At 37.7% G+C, this 27,395-nt stretch overlaps 1 protein-coding gene across 1 annotated transcript in view; it reads right to left on the bottom strand.

The window, feature by feature from the left end:
- The window catches only part of olfm3a (olfactomedin 3a), a 67,708-nt gene extending 43,204 nt beyond the window's left edge, over nt 1–24,504 (bottom strand). The window contains exon 1 of the mRNA XM_038304239.1: nt 24,236–24,504. Within this exon, the coding sequence (XP_038160167.1) occupies nt 24,236–24,304 (69 nt within the window). The 5' untranslated portion in view covers nt 24,305–24,504. The remainder of the gene's footprint in view (nt 1–24,235) is intronic.
- Between the last annotated feature and the right edge of the window lie 2,891 nt (nt 24,505–27,395).

The raw sequence follows: 27,395 nt of genomic DNA, 5'->3' as shown, positions 1-27,395 counted from the left end.
CCGTGCAACCTGACTTGTCAGAACCAAGAAAATAATTACGGACAAGCAACAGGCCTTACTAGCAAAAATATGCAAACATAACAGAACACTGACATAAACATTTAAATATCACTGCCATACAAATGTGTGAAATTTGGAACAAAACTACGTCACCTTTGAACGATACAGAGGCAAATAAAAAGTTTTCTTTAACAGATAAAATATAAAACAATTTAAATGCTGTATTCTGGATATTTCCCTTGCCTTCCTAGCTTTGATGTTATTAATTAATAAATAGCCATCCATAATATTAAATTAATAGTTGATCATTATTTAGTAGCAACAGTGATGTTATGCAACCGGTAAGAGAGCAAAGATGCTTTTGAATATCATTTTAAAAATTAAAATTATATAACTTAAAATGTTCAATTCTTTAGCGTCTTAGCAAATATCACAAAATGGTTAGCTATTTTTACTAAAAACACCGTGCCAATATGTAGATCCTTATTTTAGCTTTAAAATGGCCATGCTCCACAATGTAGGATGAAAGCTCAAAGGCACACATCAGATCTAATTTAGGTTCATAAGTTCTGAGTTCCTGATATTTGCTGAAAGTCTTGCTCTCTAGCTACACTTAGTCTTGCGAACTAAAATAACTTAAGAAATATTAAAATATGCTTTAGAAGAACATATTTCCTTTTAAAGATATCTGCGCTTCTTCTGAATTGATTTTCAACACGGTACTGATAATGAAAGTAGCCTAATTTGAGTCTTCAACATTCAGTAACAGCCTTTGCATAGAAGTGTGTTACCGTCAACACAGAATGACAGCATCTAGTGCATTTAATAATTTGAACAAGAATTTTTTTCCAAGTCTTCAACTGTCAGTGATAGTCAAGCTGAAGTTCAGACAAAGCTGGCAGTGACATATTTAAACCAAATAGGTTCTGTAATTACATTTCTGTCTCACTATTCAGATTGAATCCAATCTGAAAGTGTTGCTTACAGCTTTTGTGACGGCTTTCCTCAGTGTGAAAAGTGAGGTAAGCTGTTGGGAGATAATACTTCCTTGACAAATTTGAGGAATTGCAGATTCACAAATGATAAGATTTTATAAAATTTTGTATTCTAGGTGCTCACTTGATAATTTTTGGCTCTCATGGATACCTTTGAAATTCTCACTTTCTAATTATAGTCTGAAGGGGTGTCAGTGGGATGGAATGCTCAAGCTGCACTAAAGCCCTTTAACTACACCTCCGTCTCGATCTGAAAGCCTGTGCCTTTAAATACTACTTTTAACTACTAAATCCCATCATATTAATATGATCGATGCATTCCAGTAGGCTCCTTGAAGTTACAGGGCAGTTTATTTGTGTTAACTACTTCTTTTTGGTTCCCAGCAGTTTAGGAGACCTCTCCTCAAAAAAGTTTTTTCTAAAAGTTGTGAAAATGCCCTGCAATGAAAGTACTGCAAAAACAAAAACGACATTTGCAAAAATCAAAAATGAGGCATGCAAACACAAAAATGCAAAAGTAAAATGCTGCAATCACATAAAATGGAGAACAAGTGTAAACAAACTAAAAATGCACAACTTACAGTAAATACCTACAGTAAATTATGCTAACATACAAAACACAAGCAAAATGAAAGTGATGCAAGTAGCAAAAGGAACTGCAAGCTAAGAACAGCTGGAAACTAGCTCTGGATAATGAAAGTGCTCCAGACCACTAAGGGGAGACAATCATATGGGACCGGAAATTACCTGTTTTTATTTCTGAACATCCAGTTTAAGACTCTGGCAATTTCTCAATATGCGTACATGTACCTTCTTATTTGCTTGTGAAACGTCATGAGCCTCGGCCCCAACAATGTTCCAATTATCAAGAGCACAAGACTGAAAACCAACTAAATCCCCAGTTGGACTCGCCCTGCCCACTATACCAAGCATGCATCAGAGCAGACCTGTGTGTTCTGTCCAAACCTGATCCGTCCCAGAAGCACAATCCATACCAATAGCTCATTTGCACATGCACAACCAGATATACATCCCGGTTTCAATAAATAATAATAATAATAATAATAACCAAAATGTAATTATGGTACTAAAATGACTTATTTCTATCCTTAACTCACTAAAGAATGCTGATAGATTCAAAATAATGTTTTATGACTTTTTAGTCATTAGATAATTTTGGCACTTTTTACATTTTCTCTGTTAAACGTTATCTTGTTTGATGTCATCATCAGACATGCTCAGAGCAGTCTGGCAAAATATGATTAAACCATGTTGATCTGCATTTTAATTGTTTTTTTTTTCTTTAAGTTATGCATTATATACCATAATGTTAAAACAAAAGCCAAAAAAAGTTAACTCCGGGAAGTAGCGCAGGATCCCATTTAAGGTGCAGATCAGGAACAGACGAGTGATCAAACAGAAATGATTTTAAGGGATTTATTTTTTTCGGGAAATACATTATTAACATTTAACACATTAGAGTTTAGTACGCTTACTATTTTGGGGGAGGAAAAAAATTTAATTTAGGTCCTTTTTACAAAAGAAAATTTGTAATAATTGGACATGCTCAGAGCCGTCCGGCAAAACATGATGTTAATCTGCCGTGTCCCAGCATGCACGGCGGCGGTCCCAGGGAGCACTCATGAAGTTCAGAGTGTTAAGTTAAAGGCTCACTTTTCTATTGCCATTCCTCTACAAAACTATGTTTTCAGATCGTTTGAGGAGAGAAAATTTAGCTTCACTAAATGGCAATTTAAAGAGTTAGTGAGTAATTTAAAGAAAAAGCTCAGATGTTTAGAGGAGCATGGCAACCAGCGGACCTCCAAGGCAAACCGCAGCCAGGGCTAATATTAACCCATCTGCAGCCTTCTCTTATCTAGTTGGGTGTGAAATACTGCTGCCTCTGAAGACATTTTTTTTTTTTTTTGTTAAAACATTCATTCATTTGATTTGTGTTTTTCTTATTTACTTGTGTTGTTTTAATAACTAAATACTTGCTGGAATAACTTTTAAAGTATTGAATACAGCCTGTCCAGTACAAGTATAATAAGATCTAAAGTTCAATCATTATTCCCCAACAAAATCAATAGGTAATAATGTATTATTACTTATAGACTATTAATAACAGGGGGTGAAATGCAGATCCAGATGTGCAATGTGTGTGGAGATGTCACAAGTATGCTTCTACACCAATTAACACACATTTGTTCTGTGCTCCCATTCTCCCCAAATCTATATTTCTGTGTTCTTGTCAAGAACAGACTTGGAGAGAAAACAAGTCCGTACTCAAGTTCTTGTGAGTTGAGAAACAACCATAGACAAGTTGCTTATGGACAGTCTTTTAAGTGTTTAAAAAAAAAAAAGAAGACAAAATTACCCTATCTTTTGTCCTCTGAATGTCCTCTGCAGGGCATTCAATTTGTGTTTTTGCTAACATTCTGGTCCATAGACATTATTTTACATTATAGTAATCACATTACTTCATAGTAATGTCTACAGTTTGATCCCATCAATGTTGGTTATTGTCTATTCCTAGTGCTCTGGCTAATGCTGAGTTCATCAGCTATTAGCTGTTAGTAATCCTAAGAAGGCAGAGTGGAAGTCATGCTGTTCCCTGTAAATGTAGAGAAAAATATGTTAACACATTTGCCTTACATATCATCATTTAGCAGAGTGCTCTGTTGTAACTGAGCTGTTTGTCATCACTTCCACTGCTTTCAGTTTATCGCTGACATAATGGCTGACATGACAATCAAACACATTGCAGTTCTTTAACACTGTAACCAAAATCAACAGTATATAAAGAACAAAAGGTCATACATACACTTGTAGATACCAAGATGTCCTTATTGCTTTCCTCTGGAGTCATTTCTGATGTTAATTTAATGACGAAAACCAGAGTCAAATTCTTTTTTGGTGCTCCTTAGTTGGGGTTGCCAACCGTTCCTTGAAAAACGGAATCATTCTGTATTTAGAAATAGAAGTACCTGTCCCATATTTAGTAGAAAAGGAATGCACTTTGTCCCGTATTACTGTGAGAGTAAAAAACTAATCGGAAAAAAGCTAATGGAAAATGAAGAACAAGGGCACGTTAGATACAAAACTTACGGTAAACTTGTTCCCGGCCCCTGTCCTGCTTTGTGACCAATGAGCTGAAAACGTACAATTATACGATCCAGAATACCCTCATCCCATTGGTCGAGCTAAGTGTTGCTCATGGAGAAGATAGCGGGAGACAACAGGGCAGTATGGAGCAGAATGCACCGCCCGCTGCTTTTTCGGCCGGTGCACCTTTGCATACCGATGCTCCTCCTTCGAAAAAAAAAAAAGGGTGCAGAAATATAGGGAGGAAAAGATTGCTTCTGATTCTTAACTGGTTTTTATAGAAATTAAACAGCAATAATCAGAAATCTAGAGTGGTGAGGGTCAAACTGATGTTTCATCCTTTTTCATATATATATAGATATATATATATATATATATATGTCTATATATATATATATCTATATATATATAGATATATATATAAAGATATATATATATATATATCCTCTAATAATAAGCATGCAGTGCCTGTGCTAGCTATTTGGGTGCCCCAAGCACAAATGATTCGTGGTAAAACCCTCACTGCTTCCGAGGCACCAATGCCTGTGAACTGTTTGGAGATCTCAACATACTGTAGAACAACTACTAAATCAGATCTGAATATCTTTATTTGTCATTGTACAGAGCAAAACAAAATTAGCCACAGAACAACCCGTCCAAGGTACACAATACAGTTCCATGGGTGGACGGGTGCCTGAGGCTGCAGCCATTGGGAGGTGCTACCTTTGGGTTCGAAGATAATAATTGTGAACACATGGGGTAGATGAGGATACAAAGAATCTAATCTCAGACTCTATCCTTGCAGGGCACAGTGTAAGGTTGCAAAAAATAAATAAAATAGAGCACCTGGAAGCCAGCGAAGGCGGTGAGGTGAAGGTTACATGTATCAGTCATCTTATTTTCTGTGAATTGTCCCTGTATATAATTTAGATATTTATTTGGAGGTATATATATTTTGGGCAGTTATTTCTTACATCCAGTTTATTATTTTGTCATTTGTTACTTTTTTTCTTTATATAGGGATTGTGACCTTCATTGAATATGTTATTCCTTTTCCAGTTGCTGAGGCCTAGTGGTGGTGCTGAATTTAGGATGATGTCTTCCTCCTCAGTGTTCCAGAGTATTTTTAATCTAGAATTTATTAAAATGTTATGTAAATCTTGAGTCCAGTCTAAGACATCATAAATAATTTTATCATCAAAGTTGTGTTCCATTAAGTATCTTTGGGTTACATTCCCAGGGTGGTCTTGTTGACCAGTGTATTTTTAGGGTGTGAGAAAATTGCATCATATATAAAAAAAAAATAAATAAAAAAAGAAATTGTCCAGAGAGCTGTTCTAAACGAAATTTCTTTTTGTTTTACACTTGTGTAAGCAAAATGACAAATCTGTCTGAAGTCTAATGTCATATTCAGGAACCACATTTACTACTGCCCTTCACCGCATATTGAAATAAGTTATCTAATTAGTCAATGGGCTCCGTCTCTGAGTAATTTAATATCAGTTTTAATACAGCTACTCTGTAAAGGTCTTAGAGGTTAAACCAGGTCTGAACCCCCTGAAAAGAAATTACTCAGTTCAGGAGGGAGGATTTGCTGACAGGTCTACTCATGCATTCATTAAATCTATTGCTACAGAAATATTGCTAAGAAATCCAATAATATATAAAAGGTATAAAACGTCCAACTAAAAGACTTCAAAGAAGAGGACATGGCAAATATGTGGAAGAAGGTGTTCTGTTTGACAAACTCTCAAATCAATTTTCTAGCCTTAAAGGTGTGTAAGGTGAGAATAAAAATAACCCCACCCACGTCACAGGAAGTAACATCAAACAGAACATGTCATGTGTGAGCAGCACTCTGCCATCACCAAGAGCTGAGATAACCAAAGTAGACATACAGAAACAAAAAAGCACTAGTTTCAGGAGTTAAAGACTGATTACAAGTAAAACGTTTGCACATTTGCACACACGTCGGGTTCAAACTCGTAATAAAATGTCTGTGGCCATTGTGACAAGAAAGGAGGCATTGGTACGATGATGACGATTGAGATTGTATCTTTGCACATAAGCATACTTGGACTGACAGAAATAACAACAGTAGAATGGTACTAGTATGGAAATTATGTCGGCCCAGAACGAATTGATGCATTGGGACTGTACAACATACATGCAATTAAACCAAAACAATAAACAAGATGACAGAAAATACATATTGTAGCATGTTTATATGCAAACAAAATAAATATTAACAGCCAACAGAGAACAAGAAACCATCATGGAGCCTGTAAAGGGAAATTAAAGGGCGATGGCAAAAATAACTCCCTTGTTCTGAAAATGTGAATTCCTGTCTTGATATTTTTCTCCCTTAGTGCTTCTTTACATGCTCTGTGTAAAGCACTGCTATGTTCTATCATTTTCGCACTTGTTCATTTTTGTTTGCACTTTTGGGTCAAGTTAGGTTCTGAAACAGCTTCAGAGGGAATTTCTTTTTAGCTTAATTTGACTTTAAGTCTGAAAGATGGCTTCTTCCTGGATTAATGAACAGGAATCTTGTCAGAAGGGGGTCTACTGGGTGTGGCTGACAAAGTCCGCTTTTTCATGTTCTGTTTTATATTATCTTTTATCTTTAACTTTTATTATTTTCATCTTAAACACTTGTATTATTGTAAAGTACTTCTGTTTGATGCATGTGAAGTAAACTATAAATATTATCCATCCATCCATCTTCTTCCTCTTATTCTGAAAGGGTCGCAGTGGGGCCGGTGGCTTTCTCTGACAGTCTATGGGTGAGAGGCGGGGTACACCCTGGTTAGGTTGCCAGTCTGTCCCAGGGAAACATAGAAACAGACAAAGACATACAAACATGCACACACACACTCTCACACCTAAGGTCAATATAGATATCCTAATTAACAGTCATGTTTTTGTATTGTAGGAGGAAGTTGGAGTACGAGGAAAGAACATGCAAACTTCCCTAACCCTAACCCAGAAAAAAAACCTGGAGCCTTCTTGCCTGGTTCTGATGGAGGTTTCTTCCTGTTAAAAGGGAGTTTTCCTCTCCACTGACACTACAAGCATGCTTAGTGTGAGGGTGTTATGACTCTGAACTTTTTTTTTTTTTTTTAGTTTTTTTTTTGAGTTTTTAGTTTTTATTCTTGTCTTTCTGTGTTTCCTAGTTTATTGGGTTCATTTCCATTTTGTGTTATTCTAGTTGTTTTTGGTTATATTTTTGAGTGCTTCTGTAATTCTTGAGTTACTCTCTGTTGCCCCCTTGTGTTTGTTTCCTTTTCCCTTGGCTTCCTGCTAGACGCTTTGCTATTTTGGATTTTTGCCTCATTAAACCTGCAAAACTTGCCTCTGCCTCCTGCTCTATGCATTTGGGTCCTCCAAAACCTCCACCCAACCATGACAGAGGGATTGCCTTTGAGTCAATGAGTCGATGCAATTAACTGGTTTTCCTCTGATAGAGAACTTTGAACCAATCTGACTGCATGATCTGGCTGAATTGTTTTTGTAAAGTGCTTTGAGATGACATGTGTTGGGAATTGGTACTATATAAATTAAAATGAATTGAAACTGAATTGATTTCTTGCTACAAGACAACAGTGGTATCCACTGTGCCACCGTTAAAGCTATATTATTCATTACAAATATTACCAATATTATGCAATACAGGTGCACTAAATCTGACATTACAAATTCTGTTGTTACAATTCCTATTGTTCGATTTTCGTTTATCATTATTACCTCCAACTCCAGGGCTTTAAATTTGATCTCTTTTACAGTTTATAGCACATATAATTTCAACATTCAAATAGGGTAGTACAAATACATTTTGCATCTGCTCCTCATTGAGGATGCAATTTTCCAGATCCTCTGCAGAAAGCTTATTTTTTGCACAAAGTATTTATTGCTTCTTATTTTAAATCTTTTACGGTCCTTTCTGTAATAAAGTTACAAAAGCTGCACTCTCTGAGTTTCTGTATAAACTTACTTGGGTGTTTACAGCCACTAAGTAGTTTATTTTACATTTTATCCTCAGTATAATATCAAATTAAAATGTCTCCTGCTGCTGGAGCACAGTCTAAATATATGGAGATCACAAATGGCTTCCCCCTCATAGCCTTTTAGCTCCCTTGAAGTGATATCTATCTGATACAGAGACTTCTTGGGCTGTAATTACAGTCATCATGGAACAGGGAGAGAGCTGTAACCGTGCCCCTAGTAGTTTCAACATCACACTCAACTCTTGCAATTATGGTTAGACGTGTTATTATCAGAGCCGTATTTATTCAGGGGAGTAGAAAAGAGCCTAAAAATGAAATACATAATGTTTTAAAGCATCATATTTGTCATTTAAACCAAAGCTGCAAAGTATAATTACAGATGTTCCTTCTGCCGATGTTGATGGATCAGTTTTCAGATGAATACTTTCAGGTAATCATTTTTCTGTCAGTTTTGTGGCTAACTGTGTTGACAAATAGTTAAAAGTTGACATCTTTAGTTTACCTCTGATGAAAAATAGTTGCGTGAGAAATGAAACCTTCAGCATCTTTTAATTTGTCGTAAACCTTGACAAATTACCCTGGGCATGTTATCAAGATAAATGCTAATGTGAAAATGAAAAGAAAAAAAATAACATCAAATATGCAAGAAATGGAAGCAGCTCGAGGCAGGCGAGCCCCCTCAGAAAATTACTTCAAAAACACCCTGTATGCTTCCAACGAATAACAAGCAACAGGATGCTGTATTAATGACATGCCGTCACATTTTCTCTGTGCCATATCTCCCCAAAACTTTGCGGTCATGATCACTGTTCATTTCATGTTTTATTTATTTATTTTTTTCTTTTGTGATCAGAGTCTCATTATGTGACCCAAAACCTTTCAGCAGAGGCAAAGGTTTAGAACCCCACCGCTGTGAAGTGGAAAAAAAACAGCAGCAAATGGGCTTTTGTGTGTAAATATCAGATATTTCTGTGTCTACGGTATGTGATCCTCCCTCCTACTTACCCTGGCTTGCAAAGTGGGCAAGTGCCTACACAAATAATTCCATCCTACAGGTGTTGAAACAGAATCTGTTATGGAAATTATGCCGGATGGTTCAAACAATCCACTCTGTAGGTAACTTTACAGGTGAGGGGAAAGGGCCCTGCAGGGGGATTTAAACCCCTCCGTTTGCTCCTACCAAGTATAAAAGTATTTTGTTGCGATCAAATTTGAGGGACCAGAGCAAAGCACCAAACGATGTGAAGTGGAAGTAAAATCATACATGGGCTGTATAACCCCCTCAATCACTATACAGAGCGAGGTCTATACAGTACTAAACGAAATTTCGTTTGAAAATAAATTTGTCCATGTCCAAGACTGTGGCTCCTTACATGGTACCTGCGCTATCAATATTCTCTGTCATTCTACATCAATACTCCCATGAGGAGACCTCTTGAAAAGCATTCTGGGATATATCTTATGGTGTCAATATTGTGTCAAAAGTGAACATGCAATAAATAGTCCTACAGTACGACCAGCTTTCCTTCATAAAGATGCTCATAAACTACTACTCATGTGCACGTTTAATGACTTACATAAGCAAACAGTGCCATGGGGCCCGTAATATATCACACACCTGGGTACTGCTTTCTTCTTTGTGAGTGTGTGGTTTGATTTCCACTGTCCCAGCCTTCCTCCTCCTCCCGTGGACCTTTTTATGCTCGCTCGTGTAAACTTTTGTCCCTTTGAAAGCGTTACCGTCCACACAAAGCAACCCACCTGTGATTGGCTACTTTTCAGGAAATTCAACATCTTGAGTTGTGTAAGTTGTAAAGGTAACATGATGAACTGTTTTCACCTTTTCAGCAATGTTTGAGCTAGCAGAAACTATGGGGCTATTTCACTGGAACGTTTTTTTGTTGGTGTTGTAACACCCATTTTAACAGACCCTACAGTCAGGCAGATTTCAGTATTAATCCAGATGATTTCAGCGATAACTTCAGTTAGCCTGAAGTTTCTTGGATAGTAGTGAATCTACAGGCAAATAAAAAGCAAACCTCAAATGCAGAAAATATCCTGCAAGCATCCTGGTTGATACATTTGGGGCCCCATGCTTCCATGCAAACACCTAAAGTTGGCTTAGGCTAACTGTCATGATGTGGCCTGATTCCCCCACCTTAATTGCTTATTTCTTTCACCTGCTGTTTTCCCTCCCAGCCTTAATTATCATTTATTCCTGACACCTATTTCTATTGCTTTATATTCTGTTCAGCCTAAGCCATTTCATTTGTTTTCCTGTTAGTCTGTCTATTTGTTTTTTAGTTTTATTCCTCAGTTCAAGTCCTGGATTCTGCTGGCCAGTGGAAAGAGGTTGTTGTGTCTGTCTTGTCTCCTGCTCCTCCACTGTCCCTCCCCTGCTGAGTCCTCAGGATTTTTGGCTCTATATGTGGGGAGGTTCAGTTTTTTTCCCAGTAAGCCTGGCTCCAACGAGGAGACCAGTTTAAAAGTCCTGCATCAAGTTCTGGTTCCACGTCCTATCTCTGCTACCCTCTGCCACTGAGCCTGCACGTCTGCACCAGATCATGTCTGCTCCTGTGCGTGTCTCTGGTCACGCTTCTGGACTCTGTCAGACTCTGAACCTGCCTGGGAGCTTGTGGATTACCTAGAAGCCTGGATCCTGTCACCTGTCTGTTCCTACCTGATCAGTAACCCTGTCCAGGATCAGCTTCCTTCGGGTCCTCCAGGACTGCAGCCCTGGGGACACTCTGGTCTACAGTCCAGCAGCTGGATTGGGCCCCTTTCCAGGGAGATGGACTGGACTTTTAAACCAGGTAGGTGACCAACCCTGATAATCATCTTCTGTCAGGTAATCGTGGTCACTTACCTGTGTTTCTCCCTTGAACCAGAGTGTTTGAGATTGGCGATGCCCCGCCCCCCACCTGCAGTCCCTGCGAGCCACAGATCCAACAGCTCCACTTTAGTTTCCGTTTCTTTGTCTTTATTTCAATAAACATTTTGAACTTTCCTACTGACGGTCCTCTCCTTTCCTGACACTAACAATAGAAGTTCTTAGAGAAATGCTGTGGAGGAGTGATTTGGCAAGTAGTACGTACTGAAAATGGTGCTGGTTTACAGTAGTACAGTACGAATCAGTGTGTGACTCACTCACTCACTCACTCACTCACTCACTCACTCACTCACTCACTCACTCACTCACTCAAAATGAATCAGTCTGTGATTCGGTAGTGCTGTGACTGAGTTCGAATTCCCTCCACAGCTGCCCCCCACTAGGAGCCAGGAGTGATTTGTGCCACTATTTCCCATACTTGTATAGTGTAATAATTAGAGACTGATTCATGTCAGGCTGTGTTGAAGCTTGAACAAATCCTGCCCTACTTCATTCATACTCTAATCACATTGAGAGCAGCAATGTTTCACTTACTGGCAGGATATACTAATCAACTAAAAAATATGGAATAGATAATGCAGCAATTTATTACATTTTTAAAGAATGAACCATTTTCATAAGAAACAGATTTTTATAAGCCAAATGACTTTAGGTTGCCAGAACTTCAAAATAAGGTATGACGTGGGCTTAAAAAGTGTGTCTGATCTTTATTACCTGTGTTAGCTTTTAGGGAAGATAAAAAGGCTGTTAAAAGTCTATGACAAGCACACACAAAAAAAAATATGAATTTATGTTTATTTCCATTTTTAACAGCAGAACCACAACTGCAATAGAATGAACTTATTAATTAGGCGAGAGAATACTTTAAATGAATCGTTTAGGTAAACTGATTCTAGTGATTCAGTTTAACCAGAATAATTGTTGTTTCCTAGCCTGACGTAGTCCTACTCAATTCTAGTCAGAATATGAGTCTGATACTGCTCCATAGAGCTGTGATTATGGGGCATGTTTCGAACGAACCAGGAAAAAAAAATGCCTCTGCACTCAATTGGATAGATCTACAACCAATAAGAGCAACGGAGTGCGTGACGTATGTTAAGCGACGCATAGTTGTTGTCAACAAAAATCAAAGCGAGCAGTTGCACGCCTAGAATAAGAAGATGAGCCTTCATAGCGTTTCTCTGTTCCTCTTTTAAAATTAATTTGCTGTCGATATCTTCTAGAACAGACCTAATAGCAGAATCTACTCACCTCAACTCTCCAGCGGCAGCCATTGTTGTTGTCACCCAAGCGCGCTTTGGTGACGTGGTTGATTACGTTACTGTTGATCATCTGTCCATCATCGTATAAAGCCCACCCTGACAATTTGATTGGCCCCCCAGATATTGTGCAAGCATACTCGCACTACTATTGAGCAATGCCAGACCGAACTTCCTGACCTCAAACGTTGTGGGCAGGACTAGGTTCGGAATGGCACCCAGGCTAGTTGTTTCCAGCTCTACAGTTTTCATTCTGGACTCTATTTTATTTTGCTTCCAGCTTCCTATTAACTCTAAGAATCGTCCGTGTCATTGCTTAGGAAAAGAATCTTCATAAAATGATGCTGCAGCTGCAATGACCATATCTGGAAAAGATGTGTTAAGGATGCTTTGTTATAGTAGGTTTCTACTGTACCACACATCATACTTTTCAAGTAACCCCATAAATTCAATTTTGGTCTCATCTGACCAGACCATATCTTTACTATGGCCTTGTGAAAAAGTACAAACAGGTATCATGTTTGTTCTTGAGAGCCAGAAATATAGAAAGCATGACAAATAGAGTAGATGTGGACGTTTGCATGTTCTCAAGAGTACCATGGATAACTGAATAATGCTGTCCTTGCTCGGCCTGTCAACTAGGTTGGATTTCCATTTATTGTGTGTTGGTGTCGTAATCTTTTAATTTCCATATGATGGATTAAAGAGGGCTCTGTGAGATGTTTAGAGATTAATATATTGTTTATAATCCAACTGCGGTTTAAACATCTCAACAACTTTATCCCTGAAGCATTCGGTGTGGTCCTGGCTTGTGATGTTACTATTTGTTAACTAATGCTCTATAATAAACCTCTAAAGGCTTCTCAGAACAGCTGGTGTTATACTTTGATGAAATTTAACACAGCTGGACTCAATGATATCAGATAAAGTAAGCCAAAATACAAATTTATCCCAGACTTTTTAATCATTAACATATTTTAATAATTTAACTGTGAAGTGAAATAAAAAGAGAGAATATTTTTTCTATCACTACACAGTTATGCATTCTGCTTTATCATATCAATGCCACTTATGGAAAAAGTGTTTAATTTTTCCTTTAAGCAGTACTTGATGTAAAAAGGTTTGTTACAAAAATCAAACAAATCCTAATTTTAATTTGAATAGTTAGGTAAAATCACATAAATCAGTCCAAAAGGCAAAGTGCACAAAATTATATCTAAGAATACAAACATAATAGATCCAAAATGCATAACAGTACAGACTGAAAGCTTTTGTCTTTGAAACGTTTGTATGTTTTGTTATTTCCTTTACTAGTGTTTTGCTTTCTGCTCTTTATTAAGAAGAAAAATTAAGTGGATGCACTTGAATATCATGTCTTTAAAACAAGAAAAAATACATTCTTAATGGAGCTGGCCAATTTTACCAAATATCAAATTCAAGTTTTTTCCAACCAACTTTCCAATTGTGTTTTTATTTAGATTTTTCTCTGAACCTCCCAACAGCATACCTGTTTGGCTCCATGGTTTCACGCCCTTCAATGCTATCATCCTGACATGATATTGTCAGTGGAAAAAAATACTTCTATCACTCCTTTTCTCTCTTATTGTTCCAAAAAACCTATTTTAATGAAATTATTATGGTTCTGTAAGATTAGTGCAAGAAAACTGGGTGGTAAATGGCCTCATAAAAACTATGGAACAAATCAGACAGATCAGACGTAAAGTTGAAAAGTGACACCTACAAGTTAATTTCCTCATGACCGGTAACTGGTGCATTGACCTTTTTCTGTATTGTCAATGCTAACCTTAGCAAAAATTTTACTTACCTGTTCAGAAGGGCTCTTTATGGCTTATGGGTCAAAAGCTTGACCGTGTTTGGCCAATGTTGAACCTGAGATATATCAGAGCTATCATAAAGCTACTAGGATCTAGCAATCCCTGAAGCTCTGTCTTGGTGCATCATCCTTCTGTGGTGATGCTGGCATTGTAATCTGGAGTAAATATTCACTTATTTTAAACCCTATCCATATTTATCATTTATCAAACAATTACTAATGTATTTATTATTTTTCCTCAGTAATATTATTACCTTTATTTTGCACCACTCAAGATCTATTAATATTTGTTAAAAAAAATTACCTTTTTAAATAAAAAACTTGTAGCTGTGACCTTAAAAGAAGTTAGAGGTTATAAAACAATATCCCTGCCTGACAGAGCACTGCTCAATCCATTGTTCTACCAAGAATGGCCACCAACCTATAAACTGACACTCTAGTTGGGAGAGAATCCATTGGTAACTCTAAAGACGGATAATGATGGTCACCTGACACGGGAGAATCTCTTGACAGAGCAACTGTACTGTAACTTGTACAGAATCTAGCCTTATGCAACACCATTATCAAATGGAAGGCATAAGCATTGCAGTTTGAATGTTTGCCAAAAAAAGGTACATGACCCTGAGCACACCAATCTCACCATTTAAAAAGGGTAAAAAGGGTAGAACAACGCTGTTGGGATTATGCTGTCTGCAGCAGCAGCATATACAATAAATACAGGCTAGTGCTGAAAAAAACACGGTAGGGTTTGAAAAAGACGTCAGATTCCCCCCTTCCAATAGGAAATCAACTTTTACCTTACAGCCAGAGCTAAAGTAGAACTTAGAACAGAGTCTTTCCATCTATTATTAGAATGTACAAAGCTAAAACCTAAATGGGAATCTTTGCACAGATATATTTGATCCAAACTGAGTGTTTAAGGTGTTACAAAGAAGAAGGGGCTATTACTCAAAAGTCCAGATATGCACAGTGTTTGACTCAGGGAACATAATACAAATACATGCCACAATTTTCCAAGAATTTTACGGTTCACCTCAATTCTTGTTGAGTCCAGTTGTTACCATTTTTAAACAGTTGTTTGGTTTGTCATGTGATACATAACTAAAAACCTTCAACACACAAGAATTAGAAATTGTATTAATTTTGACAAAAATAGTATTTTTTACAATTTGAATGTTTAAGGCAGTGCATATTGATTCCAAATAAATAGAATACTTTGAATTTTGTTCTTGTGATGTGAAAAGAAAATACAAAAATATCAAACAAAGTCTCAAACAGTCTAATCACTTTTGAAATGTATTAGATAAAGCAAAAATATTGCACAAATATACATAAACTACATGATAATTTAGCACATTTCTAAAGTAAAGTGTGTTTATTTTTATTCTTAATTTTGGAATTACAGGGATGTTCATGAACCTATTTTGTATTACCTCTTCCTCCCTCTAATTCCTTTAATGTGTCATTGCAACCTCCCACAAAACCTTGGCCATTTATTATGTTAGACCTCTTCTTTGTTGAACAAATAAATGTAAAGGAAGGAAGAAAGAAGCAAATGAGGTGTATTTAGAAAAAAGTACCATATAAACAAGATCTATTGTAAATACCCACTAATCATTTGAAAGATGTACCTCCGGTGATTACAGTGAGAAATGGCAGTTATTTTGAATTTTTATTGTAAAAAAAACTAAATGTAGGGCATCCTCAAAATAACATAGGGAAATACATTCCACAGCAGCGGTCACCAACCTTTTTACAGTTGAGGGCTAATTCAGGGGCACTGAGTCACAGGAAGGGCTACCAATACTGACCTATGAATTACAAGGGTCAACGTTCACCTAAACTTTATACATCATAAACATCTCTTTATCGTTTCTTTAAATTTATAATTTTCTTTTAGACATTTTAATTTTGAAATCTCTATAAATGCTTAAAGCTACAGTGTGTAATTTTCAGCGATATCTAGCGGTCAGACTACAGACCGCAGCAACATGAACATCTCCCCCCCACCGCTTCTCCCCCCCAACAGTACGGCGAGCGTTACGGGACAAAATGTCTTCCACGACGTCCACATCACCTACCTTCTCAAGTGATGAGGTTTGTTTACATAGATAATTTTACAGATAGTATTTCATTAGTCTGTGTAGGGTATAGATTTCATGTAGACTTAAGATAATAAATATACCCGTTATTTTTTCTACGTCGTTGTGACGTTTTGGTGAGCTGCTTTGCATGGTGATATAAACAGATGAAGTAATTGTAGTCATTAGTTTAACAGCGAGATTGTGTTCGCTGGAAGAATATATATTCCCCGTTTACAGAGTCCAAGTTATTTTGGTGGCACGGGGGTTACAACGCGAGGAAGAGGGAGAGGACGAGGGCGAGGGCAGGGAGGCCGTGCAGCTAGGGCCAGGCGAGGGAGGGGTGCCAGCGGGGTGAGAGCAGAGGAGGAAAGGCTTGAAGATCTCCAAAGGAGCCGGAGAGAAGTAACCGAGGTATATATCCAGAAAATTATTTTACAGAAAATTACTGAATCATTATGAAACGTCAGGGACGTTGCTGAATAAGTATACTGGAGAGTAACAGCATCATCACGCAGCATGTTATTGTTTTAGACAGGTCTGAGCATCCTGTACTCCAAAAACTGCAGTGATATTAGACAATTGTGTGTGTAGGATTAATTACCTGTCCAAGAGAAAACTGGCAACTTGAGCGTCACTTTGAAAACCTTTTTCCTCCATCAGTGACTTCCATCGTGTAAATGCCGTGCCAATGTTGATCCGTGTTTTTTGCCGTTTCTTGTCACGCTTGCGTTTATTCTCGTCGTGTTTCCGCTTCTTAGATGACGGGGGTTCGGTGTCCGCCGCTTTTCGTTGTGATACAGAGTAGGCATGATCCTCCATTCGTCTGATGTTTGGCCAAACAGTTTGCAAAGTCACTCACGCCTGCCGCCTTGTTCACCTTTCTTGTTACTGAGGCGCAGTATACCTGCTTCTTCTTCTTCTTTGGTTTCAGGCAGACTAAACGCTTCTCAGGCATAATACTGCCATCTACTGTTCAGTACCATCTCAGTTCATCTCTCTCAACTTGCCGTAGTTATTTTCGAGCGTAATGGGAGATCTCGCAATCGCTAGTTTGTTGCCTCTGCGCTTGCCGTAACGCAAAGATGTCAGCCTCCATGGCTGCGAGACCCGCTCCTATGTAATTATAAATAACGAATTCTAAGGCAACACAAATATTATGGTTAAAAGGCTGAGCTCATAGGTGATGATAAATAACATAGTTATGTATAATATATTACATTTCTGACTTTATATGCCTGTAATTATTACACACTGTAGCTTTAAATGCCGTATATGATTAAATGATGAAACGTTCTATAACCCAATTAAAAAAAGAAGAGCAACAGAATACAGTGAAATTTGAAACGTAGCTCAATGTTGAGTTGTTCTATTTTCAGAAGACTTTAAGTGCACTCTATGTGGTCCTTGAGGGCCCCTTGGTGCCCACGGGCACCATGTTGGTGACCCTTGTTCTACAGTAACACTGCTGTCACACCAGTTGCTGTTTTGCCATATATGGTAATATATGATATTGAATCTGTTTTATTAGTAAATACATTTTGTATTGGGTTAATCATTTTAATGATATTTTAATCAAATGTATGCAAGTCGTTTAAAATAAAAAATGTACCTTAACATTACGCAACTTCAAGGATGGTGGCTTTGCATTTCATTGTCGCTGTGTGTAGACAGATGATAGTTAGTTAATTTTATCAGAGGGCCAGGATGTCAGTTTCACTTTCAGAAATAAACCTTTCTTAGATGATTCAAATTAGGGTGCTCTTATCATTTGCATAATTTTAGAAGCTGAGACGTACATGGGTGGTTTAGTTACTGCAGTGCCAGAGGTGCAGAACTGTACAAATTGTGTGAAAATGTCTTGGCTGTAGCTTGGCTTACCTGGGTTTTAAGTAATTTTTGCTGTAGAGTTTTGCTCTTTGAAAGATGAACTGAAAGCTTTATCTAACAAATAAAAATGTGTTCTTATACTATTAGAAAGCAAGTTAGCTAAGAACTGATGTGGTATGAAAAAAGTAGTTGCAGGTTGTTGTTTTTTTACATACAAAAGTTGTCAAATATGATGATGGAGAATTGTTCTGATGTACTTTGCTACACAAAGGTCATTTTAGCCTGGACCTATTGATTATATATGTGCATTATATCATCAGATTTCTGTTTAGAAGTAAAAGGTCAACAGAAAGTGTCTGTTAGTCTTTTCAACATATACCACAAGGATGTACAGTACATCTAACTCAGCTGAGTATTTTTTGTTATTTTTTATATTTTTTTAAATTCATACTAAGCATTCCATCTGAATTTTCTTTTCCTCCAAGTTGTGGTTGGGTTTAACTTTTTATGAGCATGCATTGTTTCAAAAAAAAAAAAAAAACAACAACCCTGTTTTTGTTAAAAACAGTGCTGGAAATAATAGATTTGTCGAAAAAATTTGTGTAAGCTTTATATCAGAGGTTTTTTCCAAACATGCTATTTTTTGGGGTACCTGCAACATTTTTCTTTTTTAGATTTTCCATCTACACCATTTGCACCTTTTAGCCAAGCACTAGAACAGAAGTGGTAAACCAATAAAGACAACCAGGTTTTCTCAGAAAAATCCACAAAAGCATTGTAAAATATGAGATTTATATGGCAAGTAAACTTGTTAACCTTGCACATCAAGCTGTTAAGACTCCTGAGATGGATGGTGAAGCTCAATCAAATTTCAATGATGACATATTGAAATTCTCTCAGGTAATTTAATTAAAAGAATTTTGTTTTTCTTTGTAGAATCTTACTAGTTTCCCACATCACCTAAAATGGTTAGAAGATAATAATGACGCTGCATGTTGTCTTACCTCTATTATAAACCACTTCTCCTTTTCTTTTTGCAGATCGATTTCTAATTATAATGAATTTTCTCAGATATTGGCACAAATTATTGTGATTTTTCTAATTTGTAAAAAAAAAGTGGCTTAAAATAGTCACTAAATAACTTCAAATATAAACTTTGGACTTTCCAGTTTGTTGGGGGTCCTTCCCACAAACCATTTCCAACTGTTTGTGGAACTTCTTATAGATAAGCAAGTCTATAGCAGGCCCCTATGCTAAAGAATGATGGGAAGCATTCAGGGTCTTTTTCCTACCTCCTTCCCTACTGCCAGGGCTATTCAGACAATTTAATATTGCGACTGCTGACATATTTTACTTTGACTTATTGTAGAGGTCCTTACCAGCTGACGAGTGGGTAAAGATTAAATAATGATGTGAAATTTTCCTAGTTTTTTCTTTTCCTTTTATATACATTGGTATAGGTTTGTTTTTACATACATTTATTGCGCGTCCATGGGATACTTCCTTATTGTTGCTTCCTTGTTGTGGAATGTGGAAACAGGCTTCTTGGAGTTATTCTGTCTTTTCTTTTCTTCTTGATCTCCTTTATTCTCTCTTGTTCATCTCACCTTAACTACTATCTCCATTTTCGTCCTCGCCACCATTTCTGGCTCTGTTGCATATGTTTTTTGAGTTTTTTTATTTCACTTTTTTTTTTCTTCCAAAGCAACTTCTTATAAAATTTCATACATATAACCAAGTGGAACCTTATGGCACCAGCCATGATGGTCCACCCTTGAAACCAAATCTGCTGAGCTTCTATCCCGCACCGGGACATCAATTCTCAGCGGTATATTGGCAAACAGGACACATAAAAAATAGAAAAAAATTTATTTGAACTTTAATTGATCAATTGAAGGTCTCCAGAGTCCTGCTAATGACCTACTTATTTGATTCCGGTGTATTAAATCAGAAATACATCTTGAACTGCATCCACACGAGGATATGAAGCTCATCATTTCAGAAACATTCTCTATTACAAAAAACCAAAGGAAGCTGATCAACTCTCTTAAAAATGCAGTCAATTTATATCAAACCTGTTGGTGGCCTGTGACAATGACTTTAACAAGTCGGAAAAGCATTTCTGGCATGCCCACAACACTGTACATAGTATTCATTTTTTATTTTTGTGGTATATGGAGTCAGGATTCTGTCCAAAGTGCAAACATGCAATAAATACACCTCTTCGAGACACTTTATTCCACACAGATGCTCACAAACTACTCCTCAGGCGCATGTGTAATGTTTGACTTGTGCAAAAAGCGTACCAATGGGCCCAAATATATCACATATGAGTGTTTCTTCTTTGCATATGTGTGGCTTGATTTCTACTTGCCTGCAGCATCCATCCTCCTCACATGTGGACCTGTTTCTGCTTGGTCTGGTCAACTTTTGTAACTTTGAAGGCATTACCTTCACCTTAGAAACAGCAAGCGGGCTGATGCGTGGTAAGAAGCGTCAAATGTCTTGCTGTTTCCACCTAATCTTTGAGACACCAGAAGCAATCAAGCTATTTGACTGGTAATGTTTATAAAGGTCTCCTTTAACTCTGTTTAAGAGATACCCCACATACATTAAGAATCGAGTATTCACCCAGACCATAGTATACTTAACAATGACTTTGCTTACCATCCTCTAGCTTTTGCAGAGAAACGGTTAAGGCTGATTTATACTTTGTAACTAGGTCATCTGCGTAGGTGTCGCATTGAATGCAGAGACGTCTGCAGACACTCTGCAGCACCTCTCGCAAATTGTAGGTGACCGCAGACAGTGCCGCAGACGGGAGACCTCTGATATGTCAAATCTACATCCATTCTACGCTATGCATATTTCCTCTTTGGTACCTTACAGGCTTGTTGTGTTTGTATGACCGCTATTGCGGAAAACGACACGTGCAGTTGGACCAGCTATCTAGACCCACAGCTTGTTCGTGACATTCTCACTGCGGCAAACTGCTGCGGGAGTATAACCAGCCCTTTAGCCTGAAATTGCTTTGCTAGTAGGAAGAAGAAGGAAGTACAGCTGATAGAGTTGAAACTTCCTGAAAACTAGCAACACAGGTGGTTTGCTTTGTCCTTTCAGCCACGCCTTCAAAGTCACAGAAGTTGAGTGGAGCGAGAAGAAACAGGTTCACACAAGGGAGACTGAAGCTACACTCACATGGAGCTAGCACTCATGTGTGATATATTGGGGCCCCGTGGTACTCTTTTGCATGTAAAAAGCACTGATCTCTATTTATTCACTGGATTGCTGATTGTCCGTTGGTAGTACAGTGTTCAAGCGAAGCCACCGGTCACCATATTGGTGCTCCGTAGACTGATCACAATGTAACCACGTAAACCATGTAAAATGTGTTTGGAGACTGGCACCTAGTTTTAAAAATGTTAGGTTAGAGACGCCCAACACACTGGCTTTTGTGAGTTATTTTTACGTTTTGCCTGAGCTTGCCATTGTATGTATGTTGCCAAAGCTGTGGAAAGTTAAAAAAGTTGTCATCAAACCCCAGTGTAAGAGTGATAAAGGATACCTTACATAACTTTAGTGATAACCAATTGGAGCAAAAAAAAAAAGTAGCCAGTGAAGTTTTGGCACACCTCGACATTAGACTTTATTAAGATTATCCTTCTCTTTTAAACATGTCTTTATAAGTACAGGAGTGTTATGTGAGACAGTAAAACATTAATTATGCTAGTGATGATAATAGTAACTGGGTCCCTTTAACAGCCATTATGTAACTACCCAGCTGTCCAGACCATAAAGGAAAAAATCACCATGCAAATATGTCATCCTTTCTCACAAACTCTTAAGCGATTCTTTATGAACACTGCAGTGGCAAACAGCTGTCAAGCTAACTCTCCACAACAAAAGAAAATCTATACCATTAGCTGTACACATACTTGCTTTATTTCAGAAAGCAGTTAGTTTAAAGGTTTTCCTACTTGCCAAACTAAAGCTTGTGGGTGGGCTGATGCAGGTCGTACCAGGGCATACTAAACACATACAGTTAAATGCCGAGACGTAATGACTGCCACCCCTGAACAAAGCCTCCTGCACAAGGTCTGACAGCCCAAGACTGACAGCTTAATCATTTCCCGCTTGGTATAATACCATTAAAGGTTTGTCTTCAAGGATGAATCGAAAACACTGAGGTTGAAAGGCTGAAGCAATTTGCATGCAGCTCCTGATAAAATTATGTCTCTTTTTTGCCTTAATGGCAGCTTGGCAATTATTATCAGACTCCGATAAAAGATAAAAAAAACTGACTTATTTATTTATTTTTTTTGATAATTGATGACTTGAAAAACCCTACGGAAATATCAGATTTGAACGTGTTCCACAACAACATTCAGTAACAAGTGGGAATGCACCAATCACAGGACCAAAGATTGTAATTAGCTAATTTTTACTTTATTAGCCATGATCGGAGAATAATAGATCAAACACTAAAAATCTTTCTTTTCTTTTATTTGTTTTAATAATCTTAAACTGAGAAGCCTCACCATTGCTGGACAACAATCACATGAAAACATCAGCGTGCATTTTAATTATTATCAAATGATTCAGATAAAGGTTTGGAATACATTACCTAAAACGTCTTGTTACACAACTTAAGCATATCACTTGTGATTTATATGCGATAGAGTCAGCTCATATCAGCTCATTTCAACAAACTTATTTATCTCTTAAGTATAAAAACATCTTAATAAGTCAAATTTAAAGTGCATGTCAATAGAGGACATGTGAAATCATTCCTGAGTAACAAAACTGGCACTGGTTGATGTCAATGCATTAATAGATTATCATCTGTTCCTAAAATCAAATAATTTCATTCTATATTTTGAAATAGCAGCTATATTTTAACAGAAGATTTAAACTCAGAACAGAAAAAGTAAAATAAATCAAACTGCATTATTTGAAGTCTCAGCTGTTTTCTGCAAAGGCATAAAAGAAGTGCAATGGTGTTCCAGCACCACAGAGTGGACAGCAGCCTCCTGCACTATCATCACAGAGACCCTGATCCCCAAGCAGCACAGTATTCTACCGATTTATCATACGTGAGTTTTTGTCATTCCAGTTTATCCTTGCCAAGAACTGCACAAGCATCTCTATTGCCAACCAAAACGCTCAAGGTTAGACTCAAACAATAAGCCGAATTCTCGAAATAGCATTAAAGCCTGACAAAAAGGCATAATGTGTTTTTTTTTTTGTGCAGGGTTCTGAGTTTATGACACAGAGACATGACTACGTAGAGTGGACACACAATCCACAGAAAGTCCAAGGGCATTGTACAAAACAGTGGAGTTAAAGGTAAATTACAGAAAGCAGTAAAAATACAACAAACCTGCATGTCACAGTTCAAATATTCTATATCCTAATGTTGATTAAGTAGATTTTTTAAACCTAAACTGAAAAAACCCTGACTCTAAATCAGATTACAGTTGTAATCAATCAAAAGAGTTCATATAGATTGAAATATAAGCACACTTTTCTCTAAGTTCAAATCTAGAGTAATAATTTAATTTCGATAGCAGTACATTTTTGATTGCAAAGAATTTTCCTGCTTGTGTTTTTTTTTTTATTTCCACCATTTTTTTTTTATTGTAACATTTTTAAGATAGAATAATGTGTCCATCAAAAATAATGATAAGGCATTTTAAAGTGTAGCTTGATAAAGGATGGTTCACAATTTAACCTTTACTGTTACTTTTAGAGAAATGTTTAAGGGTGTATGCTGGAAGCTGAAGCATCACCTCAGATGAAAAAAGGAACAGCTGTAGCCAATGTTAACGTGCTTGTTGCTTTGTTTTTTTTAAGTAGGCTGCATTCTTGCAGATTTAAGTCTCACTGAGCCATGGATTCAGCCTGTTGTTTGCACAGCAGATCAGGATAATGCAACGACACCAAAATTTCAAACTTGAAATATATAAGTGAGAGAAAACCAGGGTGAAAACGCACTTTAGAGATGACCATGTTTAAAGCTCCTGTTGTTTTGTATTAATTAGACACTTATGAGGTAATAATAAAAGAAATTATGCATCAGTCGTTATATAATAGCAGTTTTCAGTAGAGTTTATATTTTCTAGAAAAAACGCGCATGGCGCATCTATGTGAATATTAAGCTCCAAAATATATGCGCGTAATAGCAGCGTTATTAAGAAGGAGCAAGTGCGGGACAGCAGACAATAAAAAACTCACCATGGATGGATAGAGTCCGAACAAGGTGAGGGAAAGGAGCGGGTACAGGACGCTCAGAAGGAGCCGCATGCTGACAAGCTCCGGGCGGCCACTTCCCACCGAGGGTCCTCAGTCCTTTAACAGCGCCTTTGATTTCTGTTTGCTTCTAAGGTTGAGGAACAGCAGAACTCTGACAGCGGTCCGACAGCCACGCGTTCAGCGGCATCACACCCACCGTTCCCCGGTGTTCTGACTGGAGGCAGCGCCGAGGAGGAAAAAAAAGAAAAAGTTTGGAGAGGGGGAGAATATTTGAATATGTCAGTGCTTATAGACTGTAGGGGAGGCGCACCTGACTATCTATCTATCTATCTATCTATCTATCTATCTATCTATCTATCTATCTATCTATCTATCTATCTATCTATCTATCTATCTATCTATCTATCTATCTATCTATCTATCTATCTATCTATCTATCTATCTATCTATCTATCTATCTATCTATCTATCTATCTATCTATCTATCTATACATACATACCGTACATAGAAATGTCTGCCACACAATGGTTGCAGAGATAATGTGAATCTGACAAAAATTATATTGAATAACGAAAAGTAAAAATTCGATTGGTATCAAAAAGTGTATTTGAATTTGAAAAAGAAGCTGATTAGTCAGTCACTTCATTTGGATTGGATTAAAATGATTTCAAGATAATAAAGTAAAAAAAAATCTTGGTGTTATTTTTGATCAGGACCTGTCATTTAAATCAATTTATCAAAGAGGTTTCTAAAATTTCCTTATTTCACCTGTGCAATATTGCAAAAATTAGACATATCCTGTCCAGGGGTGATGCTGCGAAACTAGTCCATGCATTTGTTACTTCAAGGCTGGACTATTGTAAATCTTCACTGTCAAGGAGTCCATAAACTGTAGTTAAAAGGCTTCAGCTGATCAAAAATGCTGCAGCCAGAGTTCTGATGAAAATTAAAAAGAGAGATCATATCTCTCCTATCCTGGCTTCTCTTCATTGGCTTCCTGTTAAATCCAGAATTGAATTTAAAATCCTCCTTCTCACATACAGTATAAAGCCTTAAAGGAATAGTACACCCAAAACATGATTAGCCTTCATTTTCTACTCACCTCCATGCTGAACAACACTCTGGAGTACTTTTTTGATATCTCAAATGCATCTGGAGATCTGGGAGGCTTCTTGCTGTCTGCTGACATTCAAATAATGGAGGTCCATGGCGCCCGAGACAGAAAGGTCCATAAAAGTCCACAAAAACGTGTCAATATTCCTCCATACTGCTCGTCCAATGTAATCCAAGTGTCCTGAGTGGGTAGCATCCAGAATTTACTCGAAACGAAGTCATTTAGAATGTTTTTAGAGCATAAACAGTAGTGTATAGGATTTCCTAATAGCGCCCCCATGCGCGCTCACGATTCTACGGAAGCCGGCAGACCAAACCAGCGCATTCAGCTCGGCAAAGAACTCATGCTCTTCCTCAACACTGAAGTCCTCAGACATTTTTCTTTCGTTGTTTCTTTCTTTGCACAGGTAAACAGCACATTTCTTCTTCTACGCTTGCATTATCGGCAGACCAGACGCTGAATGCGCACTTTCTTCCGGTTTGGTCTGCCGGCTTCCGTAGAATCGTGAGCGCGCATGGGGGCGCTATTAGGAAATCCTATACACTACTGTTTATGCTCTAAAAACATTCTAAATGACTTCGTTTCGAGTAAATTCTGGATGCTACCCACTCAGGACACTTGGATTACATTGGACGAGCAGTATGGAGGAATATTGACACGTTTTTGTGGACTTTTATGGACCTTTCTGTCTCGGGCGCCATGGACCTCCATTATTTGAATGTCAGCAGACAGCAAGAAGCCTCCCAGATCTCCAGATGCATTTGAGATATCAAAAAAGTACTCCAGAGTGTTGTTCAGCATGGAGGTGAGTAGAAAATGAAGGCTAATCATGTTTTGGGTGTACTATTCCTTTAAATGGCCAAGCTCCATCTGATATCAGAGATCTGATTGTTCCTTATGTTCCTAACAGAGTACTTCGCTCTCAATCTGCAGGTTTACTAGTGGTTCATAGAATTTCTAAAACAGAATGGGAGGCAGATCTTTTAGTTATCAGGCTCTACTCTTGTGGAACCAACTACCAGTTTTAGTCCGTGAGGCAGACACCCTGTCTACTTTTAAGGCTAGGCTTAAAACTTTCCTTTTTGATAGCTTATAGTTAGAGTGGCTCAGGTTATCTTGAGCTATCTCTATAGTTATGCTGCTATAGGCTTAGACTTCTGGAGGACATAGGGAACCCTATTCCATCATTCTGCTTCATTCTATCTCTATTCTCCCACTCTACAGAATATGTAAGTTAAATCTGTAACGTTCTGCTCTCTCTGCTTTTTCTCATAGTAGCTTTGCCTTGTCTGTTCCTGTTTGGCTGTGACTCCATCCTGGAGAGAAATATCAGCTGTGCTGCTGCAATCAACACCTTTGATCATAGATGTTCAAGATTAGTCTGTTTTCCAGTGTAGTCCTGTTTCTCTGACTGTGACTGGCTGGATGTGCTCTCTTCATCATCTGATATGGGAGCTGGCTCGGAGCTCGTCTGCCTGGCTGTGTGTTTTTCCTGGACGGGGCCGCCTTTTACAGCTGCTTTTTGTATCTCTGCTTCTGTCTCCTTGAACCCCAGTCAGCCTTGGCAGATGGCCGCTCACACTGAGCCTGATTCTGCTGGAGGATTCTTCCTGTTAAATGTTGGGTTTTTCCTCTCCACTGTCGCTACAAGCATGCTTAGTCTGCGGGATTGCATTCGAGTCAATGAGTCAGTGCAATCAACTGGTTTTCCTTAGATAGAAAACTTTGAATCAATTTAGATGTATAATCTAGTGAACTGTAAAGTGCCTTGAGATGACATGTGTTGTGAATTGGAGCTATAGAAATAAACTGAATTTAATTGAATTTAATTAAATCATAGCCCTGTCCTGGCCACGACTAAAATGATGAGCAAATTATTGTTGCTGTGACAGGTTTGAAGGCTACCCTTTGAAGTTCCAGCACCTATTGAATTAGGTCGGGGCCTCTTCTTTTTATTCTGTATTCTGTGTAGCTGTGTTTTGAGTCATTATCTCTTTACAGACCAAAGACCTGCAACTGAGACCAAG

The sequence above is a fragment of the Cyprinodon tularosa genome, unplaced genomic scaffold (genome assembly GCF_016077235.1).
Source record: "Cyprinodon tularosa strain WSP-4 unplaced genomic scaffold, ASM1607723v1 ctg53, whole genome shotgun sequence".
NCBI classification, from domain to species: Eukaryota; Metazoa; Chordata; class Actinopteri; order Cyprinodontiformes; family Cyprinodontidae; genus Cyprinodon; species Cyprinodon tularosa.
The sequence above is the reverse complement of the archived record's forward strand: the minus strand, read 5'-3'. Positions and strand labels throughout refer to the sequence as shown.